At 39.8% G+C, this 13,148-nt stretch overlaps 1 protein-coding gene across 1 annotated transcript; it reads right to left on the bottom strand.

The window, feature by feature from the left end:
* Positions 1 to 300: 300 nt before the first annotated feature.
* On the bottom strand, positions 301 to 3,512 carry LOC137585595 (nuclear exosome regulator NRDE2). Its single transcript, XM_068301430.1, is given in 3 exon segments — positions 301 to 1,961; positions 1,963 to 2,685; positions 2,752 to 3,512. Coding segments are annotated over 3 exon segments (2,988 nt in total). The 5' UTR covers positions 3,478 to 3,512; the 3' UTR covers positions 301 to 422.
* Between the last annotated feature and the right edge of the window lie 9,636 nt (positions 3,513 to 13,148).

Genomic DNA, 13,148 nt, shown 5'->3' on the forward strand with positions numbered 1-13,148 from the left:
GCCATCTCTCCATCCATCATCCATCGGCAAGTTTTAACATGCATCTAAAGAAGCTTTTCGCACAAAAAAGCTTTTCCCGCAATTGAAACTTTTTGGGTTTTTATTTGTTTTTGTTTTCGCACTGTGGCGTATACGCAATATTTATGTTTTTGGCCTTGAGAAATGTATGCAAGCATGAAAATTTCTTCAATTGATATTCACAATGAAACTGAAACATTTCCTACAAGATATGTATGCCCAGATATGACTATAGACTATTCTATACACTATAAAAATGTGTCAAAGATGAATACACAGAAATTTGTTTTGAAAATGATTTCAAATCGGAATTGATCGGAATTTATTTATTACAATTACAGCTAAATGGGGAAAAACACGTTATAATACCTACATAATTATTAAGCACGATGGTTATTCGTGACTTACGGTGGCAAGTGATTTTCCACTGCTGCCCTAAGGACATCGAGCTCTTCGGGCAGTGCATAGATACGCAAACCCTTTTCGGTCATAACATCTTGAAGATGATCGAATTCCTGCGGCACACAGACAGCCCCATCCATGTACAGGGCCTTATCCCAGGGGCACTCGTCCAATGCGGTCAGCAGGCACTTGTGACTCGAGGCAAAGCTGGTCAGTTTATCCGACAGGATTTGCAAATAGCAACGCCAAAAGAGCGAATTTCTTCGCAAAGTTTCATATTGCTTGGCCTGATTATCCGAGCGATGCGGATTACCCGGCAGCAGTGCTTCGAACATGTTAAGAATGCGATTACGAAATATGGATTCCATGTATTCATTTTGAAGTTTTTGTAGCATTTGATCTTCTGGTATGAGATTGCTGGACTGGGTCTCTGGGGATATAACTAAACGACATTGGGCCGCTATGAGCATATGGAGCAGAGATAATATGCCCGATCTGGTGCGTATGAGAACAGCGCGTAGTCTAAACCAAGGCAAGGTGGATTGGTTGGCCCATTGACGTAGAAAATAATGATTTCGTGGAAACTCAATGAGGGCCTCCTCTAAAGTGGGCAACAGTTGTCCACCCAGGCCAACAGAGGTAGTCGTTTTAACGGGCAGCTGTAAGAGAATCGTTCTCAATTCTTGAATTCGCTCTCGCATATAATTCTTTCGCTCATGTGGCTGATGTTGAAAATGATCCAATTTCAGGTGACTTTGGAGAAGTTTTTGCAATAGTTTGGCTGCCTCGTTGGCCTTATCCATTAGGTAAAATAGCAGACAGCGAGCACGTAATAAAATTAACCATTTATGGCTGACAAAGTATTCCTCCAATTTCATTTCTTTGGGTTGATCTAGAAACTGTTGAAACTCTATTTTCATCAGGCTCTCGCCTTCGGTAAGCGCCAGATGTGAGTCCGTTTCAATATTTGTGGAGCTGTTGGTAGTGGCATGACGCATTAAAGCTATGCACGTCAGTATTTGTAGGGCCTGATCTCGGTGATCGCGAGAGATGAGCATCTCGGCATAGATCATATATACATAGAGTAAATCTCCTTTCTCCAGATCCGTATGGGAATCAGCGTGCGATGAGATTATGCTTCTAAATATACGAAATACCGATTCGATGTCGTCCTGTGGAGCGAATGTTTCGAATTCAAACATTGCCATTTCCGCGTAGAAACGGGCCGATTCACGATTCGTGCCCTGGGACAGTAAATGGCGCATCCTTCGACCCGCCAACTTGATATACCCCGGCGAAAATTTCTGTAAACTTAAACATACACGCTCAAAGCGAAACCATAATATAATAAATATACGTCGTTTCTCCTCATCCTCGGGAAATGCTTCAGCTGATTTAAGAAGCAAATTTCTCACCATTTTGGCATAAAATTCATGGCCAATTGTATGGGGCATGAAGGTGGGCGTCACACACATCGCCTTAGCAATATCATAGTCCTCTTTACCAAATTGTCTAGGTAGAGCATAGCTCAGGCGATCCCCCCATACCAGCTAGTAACATTTCGATGGCATCCGAATCGCCAATTTGATCGATTTTGGCACACAGCCTTTGGGCCAGGCCATTGCAATGAATGAATGGCATTTTGACCAGCTGTACGGCCAAAAGTAACAAATGCAAACGATTGCTTTCCGATTTTAATGGATACATCAATTGGCATATATCACTGTTATAGACATAACGCTGGGCATCCAATCCAGCCCCATATAGATCCTCCTCTGGCATTATCTGCATCTGTGGATACGGTAGGAAGTGATAGGATTGCCGCAAACGTTCAATACGTGTCCAAATCTGAGGCATGGGTAAACCCGATTTCAGTACACATTCCTCGTACTGATCCAGTGTCACTTCGTCAGCTGCACAGGCCTCAAAACAATCAAACTGCAGCCCGGGAACATTTAGCTCCAAAGCCAATTTGAGTAAGGCAAACATTTGATTGCAATTCGATGATTGACGTAAGAATAGGATACAATTATGAAAGAGCTTAAGCATACGATCATCTGTGTCCACCGAATCGATCGCTTTTGTTGCGTTAAAGCCACGTTCACTGTGCCCGAGATGCATTCGCTGCATGCTACGTTCGTAGATCTTCAACACATCGGGCACATTGCAACGGGCCATTGTGCCCTGGGTGGCCATAATCAAAGCAGTCCATAGTGAATAGTTGAAGGGATTAATTTCTAACATACGTTCAATAAGTGTGGCGACCTGACAAAAAGAAATAGCTATCATCATATCTTTCAAATTATGTGTGTATGTATGTGGACAACTCACTTGACTGGCCGGATAGGTGATATTTGCCGTATTGATATAACATTGCAGCAGCTGCTCATTGTCAACGTGTGCCTGCAGGGCCATTTCCAAGTAATGCATTTGCCGCTCCGATTTGGCAAAATGTGTTAATCTCTCCAAATTCATTTCGAGCAGTTTATTGAACTCTAACCACGTATCCACAGGAGTCTTGTCATCTGTGGTTACCAGGGCTATTAAATCTCTCATTCTCATTTGCGTCTCGTCGATCTCTTTGTCGGAAAGGGAATCTTTCAAACTTTGCGACGAACGTTTTGAACTCAGTGTTATGTTTTGTTTATTTCTACGCCGTCTTCTTGCATACCATTCTCCGCCAGCATTTCGCAATTGTCGTCTGGTCACCTTGTAGATGGGATGTGATAATCGGGGTATTGTCTCCCATTCACGGTAAATGTTATTCCATTTCTTATCCACGAAAAACTCATCTTTGCCATCAAATTCAAGTCGTGGCCATCCGGCTACAGGATTGGGGGTTTCGACATTTTGGATTTCCGCATCCGAAGGAGAAGAGTCCGACGAATCGGAGTCAGAGTAATGAATATCTTTAGCGGGAGCTGCTGCACTCGTTGTCGTTGTCGCCTCATCGTAGCTCTGATTTGTTTTCCAATCTCCACTGGCGGATCCTGTGTTTCTTTCAGAGGATACAACATCCTTCTTATCCTGATTGCCATAAGCCGGAAAAAGAGACATGATTTGTTCTTTGTTTTGTTTTTGTTTTTTTTTTCACCCTTGGTTATCGACATTAGCAAAGCTATCGACACTATCGAGCAAACCTATCGTAATCGATATTATCGGAGCAAAGTTCTCGTTATCGTTGAGTAACACTCCTAAGGGTGCGATTAATTGTCCTAAGGGCGCGAGTAATAGTCCTAAGGGCGAGAGTAAGTGGCTAATTTAAAAACAAATGAAATGTTTCTAATGCAACTAGGAGTATATATTTCTTATCCGATTTTGATGAACAATATCTCATTCGTATACAAGGTGTGCCAAAAGAAGTCATCCGATGTTGTTTGGCTTTAATCTTTTTTTTTCAATAAAAAACTTTGATTCTGTTTTTGAATTATTATTAATATGTAAAGAATTTTACTTATTTAAAAATTGCTATACTTTATGGATTATATATTTTAGAACACCAAATAAAAGGCAATAGAAAAAAAAAAAACAAAGAATTTGTGCTTCTCTTTAGCAACTTAATTTGAACATTAAGATGAATGGAAAATAAATATGAATATGTGGGAGGGCTTCTGGGTGGTCTTAATTTGCTAAAGGATTGGCTTAAAGTATGAAAAGCAGCTTACAGTGGAAAACTTTTTGTATGTCCTGCCTCTACCATTAATGGCCATTAATAATATTGTTGTCAAACATGGTACAGTAGGTCCTCATATACATACATATGTCTATGTATGCTGAACCTTTCACTTTATCAATCAGCCATTGGGAATACTTAAATTTCCATTGCAAGAGCCAAAACTTAATACTAAATAAATCTAATTAGTCTACTCTCATCATAAGTACTCTTTACTTTATTTACGACTTATTTATTGGCTTAAAGCGCTTTGAAATTGAAATCGTACATATATAACCTTAACGAAAGTATCGTTAGTTAGCTTCAGCCGTTGGCTATATTTTTTATATTTTCCCGTTTTTTTTCGGTTTTTTTTCCTTTTTGTGGCATTTTGAAGTACTTGAAAGTGAGACGGCGACTGAGCTGAGACGTTGTAAAATGCGCTCGTTTACACCTCAAGTGGCAATCATTTGCCAACGTTCCCGTTCCCAGTCCCAGTCCCAGATAAAGAGAACGAGGACGAGAACGAGAACGATGACGATGACGATGGCAACAATGTGACAGCTATTGGAAGATGGAAGAATGAAATGGTATACCAAAATACGTTGGCACAGACGATGCAAGTCAACAATACAATTTCGTTTTTCTAATGATGGGTCCAGCCGCCCACAAAACAATGACAATGACAATGGCAAAAACCAAATAAATGAACTAAAGAGATGCCAATTTTAAAGCTAAACTGTACATGGTTAAGGTAAATATGTATCTTTCAAAACTACATTCAAGTTCTAACAAATAATGTCGATCAACGTAGGCCGTTGTTTTCGACGGCAGTAGGCGGGTTATATCAAAATTCGAACAAAAAAGTAATGACCCTGGGTTTTCAATCCATGTTCATCAGTTCACTTTCCATTCGCATCGTGTACATTACTTCTCTAAATAACATTCAACGAAAAGTAACAACAACCAGTTTATAAAAAGCAAAAAGTCTAATAGTAGTTATTTTTCTCTTTCTTCAAAATTATGGAAAACCAACAAGAAAAGATTGTTCAGGAGACCCCTAAGAAGGACGAAGCTGAGGAGCAGGAAGAGCACTATGAAGACGAAGACGAAGACATGGACGAGGACGAGGACGAGGTGGAGGACGAGGAAGACGAAGACGATAATGATAATGAAGACGACGAGACTGTCTTTATGAGCACATCAAGCTCCTCTTCTGATGTTGATATTCCATTCAACACCGGTGATAAAATTATTAATATAACACCGCATTTTCGGAAATTCATCACGGCACGCGGCGTCTCAATGGAGGATGAAACATTTACAAAACTTCCAGAGGACCAGAGACAGAAAATTTACACTACGATGGTTACGCAGTACATGAAGGAGAACTCTGGCTTCAAGAAGCCCGCTAAGCCTCAATAATTTCCGAAACCCCAAAACTTTCAGCTTCGTTTTTTTTGTTTGTGGACCGATTTCAAGTTTCAAATTTCTTTTGGTTTTTTTTGTTCCTGCCCGAATACGTTTTTTCTTTGGATTTTATGGAGGATTCTACATTTGGCGTTTCTCGAAGGGAAATCAATTGCCAAATTCCTCCGCCGCATGCTAAATTTAAAGAAACCCACCTGGATCGATGAACACGTCATGGATTACTACTACATTCCTGGACCCTTTTAAGCTGCTGGAGTCTTGGATTCCTGTGGAAGTGGTTCAACCGGAAGTACACCGTGACGCACAGAAAGGATAATAAATGTTTTAGTTGCAAATTTGTTATGTCTTTTGATTTTCTGTGGGTTTTCATCTCTGGCAACAGTCTTGTCCATATTAGTTTAAGGATTGTAAATGTCCTTATATGTAGTACAATTGCTTTATGAGAATGATCGATGATGGGAATGGTAGTGACCTCATGTGTACCATTGGAGCAAAGGAAGGAAGGAGACCATTTCATTTTCATTTTTTGTTTATGACGCTTTTGCCCTCCATCATAATTTGCGTAACTGCTGCGAGTATGTGTGTGTGTGTGTGTGTGCATCTGTCATCTTGTCTGTGGGTGTTGAAAACCTCTCTCTCTTGTTTCGTGTCTCCAAGGAATTGAACTGTAATTACTTTTGGCGTTTTGGGGACTTTATTCCATACTTAAAGAAACAGAAACATTATAAAAGTCTGCATATTGTTTTTGTTGTTGGCTGAGCAGAAGAAGATTGAGATTGAGGCTAAGACGTTGAAGCGAGGCACAATGCAAGAGAATGTGTCGCTATATATTTACGGCTACTAAACTGTAATCGGGACCACACACCGGAAGTTGAAACGACTTGAAAATTTATTGCATTTGGTGACTGTCGACTGTTTGGTTGAGTGCGATGACAAGGTCATGTTGTTGCTATGCATTCAGCAGCAACCAGAAACGCCTGACTGCCTTTAGTGTGTGTGTGTGTGTGTGTGTGTGTGGACCAACGACGAAGCATTCTGCCAGCCATAGCCATCGCCGTTGTCGGAAGTGACACGGCAGTCAATTGAAGAGAGCCAGAGATTCGCCAAACGCCTGGTCGCTTTGTGAAATTGAATAAGCCCATAACAGAACTTGTATCCTTCCGCTACCACAGGACACAGGATGGGATTCAAGCAAATTATAGAAAAAACCAATTGAGAGAGAATGAATGAGAGGGAGAAACGGAGAGATTGAGGAATTGAAACTGTTTCGCATGAGATTTACGTTACGCTTTCCATTTTGGCACTTTTTTCAGCTTGATTGATAGAGATTCGATTGTATGCCGTTGCAGTTGAACCGGTCCTGGTTACATGGCAAATCTACTTTCCCATTCCCGTGCCATAAATTTACGGCAATTTTTGCAGTGTAACAGTGCAGGACATTTGCTAGATGCTGGTTCATTCTATTCTCCGTATTCCTTGCCTTGGATCCTGTCTGGCTGTGTGTTGCCGTGACAGGATTGGAGGTTCGTTTTGAGCTTGGGCAGAGTGCATCCTTCAAGCATTTTACTGCTCATAAAAATCCATTAAATTATTCAAATTGCATGACAAACACACACACACACATACGCGAGTATGAGATTTTTGTTGTTGCTCCTCGCCGTTCACTCCTCTCTCTCTCTCTCCTTCTTTTGGTGGAATCTTTAGAACTTTCATCTTTAAGCGGTTTTGTTTTTGCTCCCCATTTGATTTTATCCCATTTATTTTCCGTATATTTTCAGATTTTCATCCTTCGTTTTTGTTTTTTGGTATTTTCCCGCGTTGCTTGCTTAAAATAAAAGACGTGGAAGGCAAAAAAGAAGAAGGAACGTACCTAAACCGGGTAGGTGCAGGCCCATAGGCATAGGCCAGGATCCACTCAGGCATGCAAGAGCAGCATCAATGCGGAGCTCGAGCTGTAGTCGGACACACACACACACACTGGAACACACTGGAACACACATGCATGCACTTGAGTGTTAGTTGGCCCAAAGCGTCACAACAAACCAGACCAGAACAGGCAGGGAATCGGTACCACATTGAAAAGTTCAAGCTGACATTGGGGCTGGCGGTTGGTTTTGTGAGTCGTGTAAGGACAACGGACGTGGCTTAAGGAAATTGTGTTAGAAATCTAACGATAACAGTTAACTTCAAGATCTGAAAGAAATTTATGTATTGGATTGACATGGTGCGATAGAGTCTTGAATAAAGTTGGTACAACAAATTAAGTGAATACAGTTTTATCACCCCAAATACCATTTAATTGTTAACACAAGACAACAAAGTAACAAAGAAATGCTCAAATCGATGCTTGCTCGGGATCAGACTTCTTTCGCATGGTTAAAGATATATGGGAGTGATATCATGTTCCGATAGTTTGTTGTGACACATCGGGCATTTGTGTGAGACTTCGATGGCCATTTGGATGCAAGCTTTACAGAAGACATGGCCACATTTGGTTGCAGTTGGTTCGTATTGTATTGGGAAGTCCCAGCAAATCGGGCATCTATATGGTGTGCCGCTCCGGGCTCGTTTTGCCGGCGGTGGATTGTCATCGGCAGGATCGGTTTCTGGGTCTGGCAAATAAGGACCAGGTCTTGGAATGATCCCTCCTGGTTGAGGTGTGTCGTTTTGATCCATTGGTCCAGTAGAGTAATCCCTTTGAGTTGCCGCCAGTTGGATTAGATTGGATTTTTGTTCGACTAATTTTCTTAATTATTCAAATTGTCAAGATTCGTTCGTTGTGTTTTCTGAACTGGATATTATTTATGACAAAGCTAACAAAACGAAATACATTTTATGCTAAGGATACTTGACAAGTAGAAAAGTTGGTAAATGTTTACCATTACTACTCGAGATTTCAGTGTTGAAAAGTGGAAAAATCGGGTAAAGCTAGATTTCAGTGTTGTCAAACGCTATTTTTCGTTTGTTGAGAATAGTGCGAACAAAAGATTCAAAAAGCCCGCGTATTCGAGTATCCAAAATTCGGCATTTGGCAACACCATCTCAAAATTGAACAGCTTTTTTTAGCCGGAAAAAGCTACTATTAGCATAGTCCCGCTAAAAATATTAATTTTCTTTTGTTAATTACTCAAAAACTACGAAATAAATCGCCAAGGCGCACCTGAGGTCGTGCTCGTGGAATTTTTCTCTTTCGTTTTGGGCCCGAGTTGTAATAGTAAACATTTACCGAAAAGTTATGTTTTGAGATTTGAGTTATCGATGAAATTTCCGGTTACAAGTAGTTTAAATTGGTTTTTAGATTTGGTTAAGGCATTTCAACTCGGAGTCTTGTCCCCACGGTGGCAAAGTGTTCGCGAATGAGAAATGTTTGCTTGGTTGCTTTTATGCCAGTTGGATGGATAGATGGTGTGTGTGTGTGTGTAGCGTTTTATGCACAGTCTGCTAAACTCACCGGCATATCTAATTATTTCCCATTCTCCAACAACAACAACAACAATATAATGCTAAGTGCCTTCGTACTCAAAACCAAAAACTAATTCAGCATCTAACGTGCTTAAACATTAAGCCACTAGGCAAATATTTTATATAGAAAACCGATTTCAAGGTGTTCATTGTGGTCAAGTGTTGGCCTTGCTTAGTTTGTCTTTGCCCTGATATTTATGATATATATCGTTTTGTCTGAGTTGAAAAGTTATTTAGATGATTTAAGTTTTATATTAAGTCCTTAAGTTGGCCTAATCGGATCACTATGTAGTTTCAAATTGAAAAAAAAAAAACAGAAACTGGGCCTGAAAAAGTGGTTTGACTAATGCAAAAGGCATAAAGTACTTAATTTGCCTAATGCATTACACAATTATGCCAGTGCGTGATGAATATGAAAGAAAGTTGTTTCCAAGGGCGTGCGCGGTCTAAGCCCTAACATGATGAGATGAAATGTAACAACAACTTGTTTCCCCTTGATTCAGCTTAAATGCAAAGAGAACGAGAACGAGGCAAAGATGCCGAGTGGAAATGGCAGCGACGATTACTTCCCTTTTTGTTTATGTATGTGTGTGTGCGTAATGGTGTTTTATGAATGAATGCACATTGAATGTGGAATTAGCTCAACATCAACCATTCCCATTAACTATTCAGACTGTTATGGAGTTTTAGAGAAGAAGAGTTCAATTCGCTTGTCTCGTATTTCTAAATCGATTTCCCAAAGGATTTATGCAATGGAATGATCCTTAAGAGGGTAACCCCGAACTAAGCGATGAGCGGTGGTTTGTCCCTGAATGTCATGGCAAATGGCAAGCGAACTGCAGCTAAAAAGTAGGCAACACAAACGGACAAATATCGAAAAAATCTGCAAAATCAACAAACATTTTGCAACACTGTTTGTATGACGAAATGGAACGTCGTGTGTCCCCATGATGGTACACGGCTAAAATTGGCTTCGCCAAAAACGAAAACAAACCAAAGAACGTTGGCCAAACAAAACTGAATGAGGTGCGTGCAAATTGAAACGGTTTTGTATTGGCAATTGTTTCGGTTTTTTTGAAAGTGATTTGCCTGTGTTGTTGTTGCAGTTTATTTGGTTTAAATCAGGGAATGTGGTGTGTGTGTGAGATTCATTAGACGTGTCTATTGTCATTACTGATGAACGTCGAACTGTGAACTGTGAGGAGAGAGAGATGGAGAGAGAGAGAGAAAGAGAGAAAGCGTGTTAATTTGATTTGAAATCGACAACTATTTTAAATTAGTACTCAATCTTATTTACCATAGAAAATGATTGTAAATATTATTTTTCCATTTGACAGTATATCGATATTTCTTAACAATTTGTGCAAATTGAAAATGAAATATATACATATGTATGTGTGTGTATGTATGTAGATTTCATGTGAAGTAATTAATCAGACAGATGCATTGCATTGTTAAGTAAATCTACAGGACGAAAATATATACATATATTAACAACATTTCAGTTGCAGAAGCCACAGTAGCAGCTGAAGTTGACCACATTGACATGCACGTTCCTGTAGCAGCAGCTTTAGCCAAATGCTCTCACCATCGCTATCTCTCTCTCTCAGTCAGAGAGTTGGTTTCTTTTACTTTTACTCTTAGTCGCTAGCTACTGCTGCTGCTGTTGTTGTTGTTGTTGTTGCTGTTGCTCATGTTGAATTTTAATTAATTTTTAATGAAGTGAAAATGCGTGTGTGTGAGTGTGTGCGAGTGTGTGTGTGCTCTAGCTATGCTGCCTGTTAATTCAGTTCTCTTCTCTTTTGTTCTCTTCTTTTAAAACACATACACACACACACACACATATCGACACGCACGCACACATATTGATGAGCTGTTCTTGGACTTGTCAGAGTCGTAACCATGGTAGAGATACATTTTTGGCCAGAGTGGAGTGGAATGGAGGATGAGTAGCAGACCAGAGAGAAAAGGCACACAAAAGCAGCCAAATGATGAATGACTGCCAAATGAACACACACACACACTTACACTTATACAGACGCGTGGGTGTGTTGTACTTTTTGTGTGCGTGCCCAAATTCGGGAACGATGCGAAAAATAAAGCCATGAAACGAAGCTTTTTTAAGTAAAGTCTATCAATAATATCATCACGGACAATAGAAGAAATGTTTGCCAAAACGAAATATTTCACATTTAAGCGGGAGCCAGCAGCTGTGAGCAGATAATGATGTTTACCAACACTGGCATTGACAGTACATTAGCGTCTAATGTTCATGTTAACAGATTCAAAGCAAAGGCAGCAGCAAGGAAGGAAGATCACTTGAAATTTTATTTAATTACATAAGTACAAAAATTAGTTTAGACTTTGAAGAGAAATTTCAAAAGCTTGCCACAAAACTTAAGTGGGATAAAATATCGAAAGCAAACAGGGAAATAGATTAGGTCTTCTTTATCAATGGATCCTAACAACTCACTCTCTTTCTCTCTCTCTCTCCCTCTCTCTTACTCAGCTCTTATTGAAAGTCAGTTTTGTGAAACCATTCTGATATATCCATATTTGGATTTTGGAATTATGTCTCGAAATTTCCTTAGTATATCGAATGTTTTGGTTTGAATTTACGAGATCTTACATATGTTTCTTAGCCATGGCATTTGGCCATGGGCAAAACACTTATCTGATGGTTGACTGTGCCTTTTGCGTTTGACTTGACTTGAATTTAGCTTTGCCAACAGCACTAAAAGAGCAAGCGAATTCTTACCTACCAGGATTAGCTAAGTGACATTGCCTGCTATCGAGAGTTGAGGCTGTCAGTCACGTGAAAATTGATGGCACTCTGCCAAATGCTGATTATGTCGCACACCCATCCATCCATACACACACACACACACACACACACACATATGAACGTATACATAAGAGAGTTTTGGGAAACTTTTGTTGCATACTTAGTGAGGCAAGAAGAAGCAAGGACAATGAGCCACTGATTGAATTGCATGTAAATTAACTTGGTGATCCGATTAGAGTCAGGACTTAAACTACAACAATCAAACTATACATGTACGCTTCTTTTATATGTGTGTGTGTGTGTGTGTGTGTGAGTGTGTGTCTGTGTTAGCTCGTTTGTACATTTACCTGCCAGCATTAATTTCCAGCTTCTCTCACGCTCACACAGTCAATGTTTTAGTTGTCTTTCTGTCTCTTTCTGTTCTCAGTTTTCTTTGTTTTTCTGCATAACTTTATCTCTCTCTTTCACATACTCGCTACACACACACACACACACACACACACATGCTTTGCGGGCAATTTCATTTGCCGCTTTGCTTTCGCTTACAAAATTGAAAATTTTTGTTGCATACTTTTAAGCAATTTATTTGCATCTCATCTTAACCCTTACACCAAACTCTTCTCTTTCCACACACACACACACACACTCTTAAAGCACTTGGATTCGATTTATTTTGATGCTGCTGCACTTTCTTTTGCTTTTATTTCAGATTTTTTTTCATGGTTGAATAGAAAAAAGTTGCGCATACTTTGGCTGAAATATTTTCCATAGATATATCCCAGATCCGTTCCGTTCCGTTATGAAAGCAGCGTCTGGCTGGCGACCACAGCCACCCAACTCCATTCTACCCAATCAACTTGCCTCAGCTATCTCTCTTGACCAACGAAAATAAAGAAAGCAGAAAAAAAAAGGCAAATTTGTAGACAAACTTTTTTAGAGCCATTTTTGTATATACAACGCATACACACACACACACACATACTTACATACATATTTTCATTTACTCTTGTTTCAGTTCTTGTTGCTGCAAAATTGCGCGAAAAATCTTTAATTAAAATCCCCGGGACGACTATCTAAGGATAATAAATAAACTGCCTGAATATCTAAGCAGTCACGCTTCATTAACATAATCGCCAATTCATAATCTGCCTATGTCATGGCAAAAGCAGAAAACAGAAAGCGGTCACACACACACAAGCCACAAAATCGAACATAAAATACACAAAAACTCACAGATTCCAATTTCAATTCCAAAATTCGTTTTCATCGAGGAGAATCTGATGAGATTTTCGTCAGCTTCTTCAGCAATAAAGTCAAAGTGAATAACCGAATAGAGTAATATCGGGAACACATGTGTGTGTGTGGGTTCAAGTGTGTGAGTGTTAGTGGGTGGTTGTG

Source organism: Drosophila tropicalis, unplaced genomic scaffold (assembly GCF_018151085.1).
Source record: "Drosophila tropicalis isolate 14030-0801.00 unplaced genomic scaffold, ASM1815108v1 contig_158, whole genome shotgun sequence".
In the NCBI taxonomy this organism is placed as follows: domain Eukaryota; kingdom Metazoa; phylum Arthropoda; class Insecta; order Diptera; family Drosophilidae; genus Drosophila; species Drosophila tropicalis.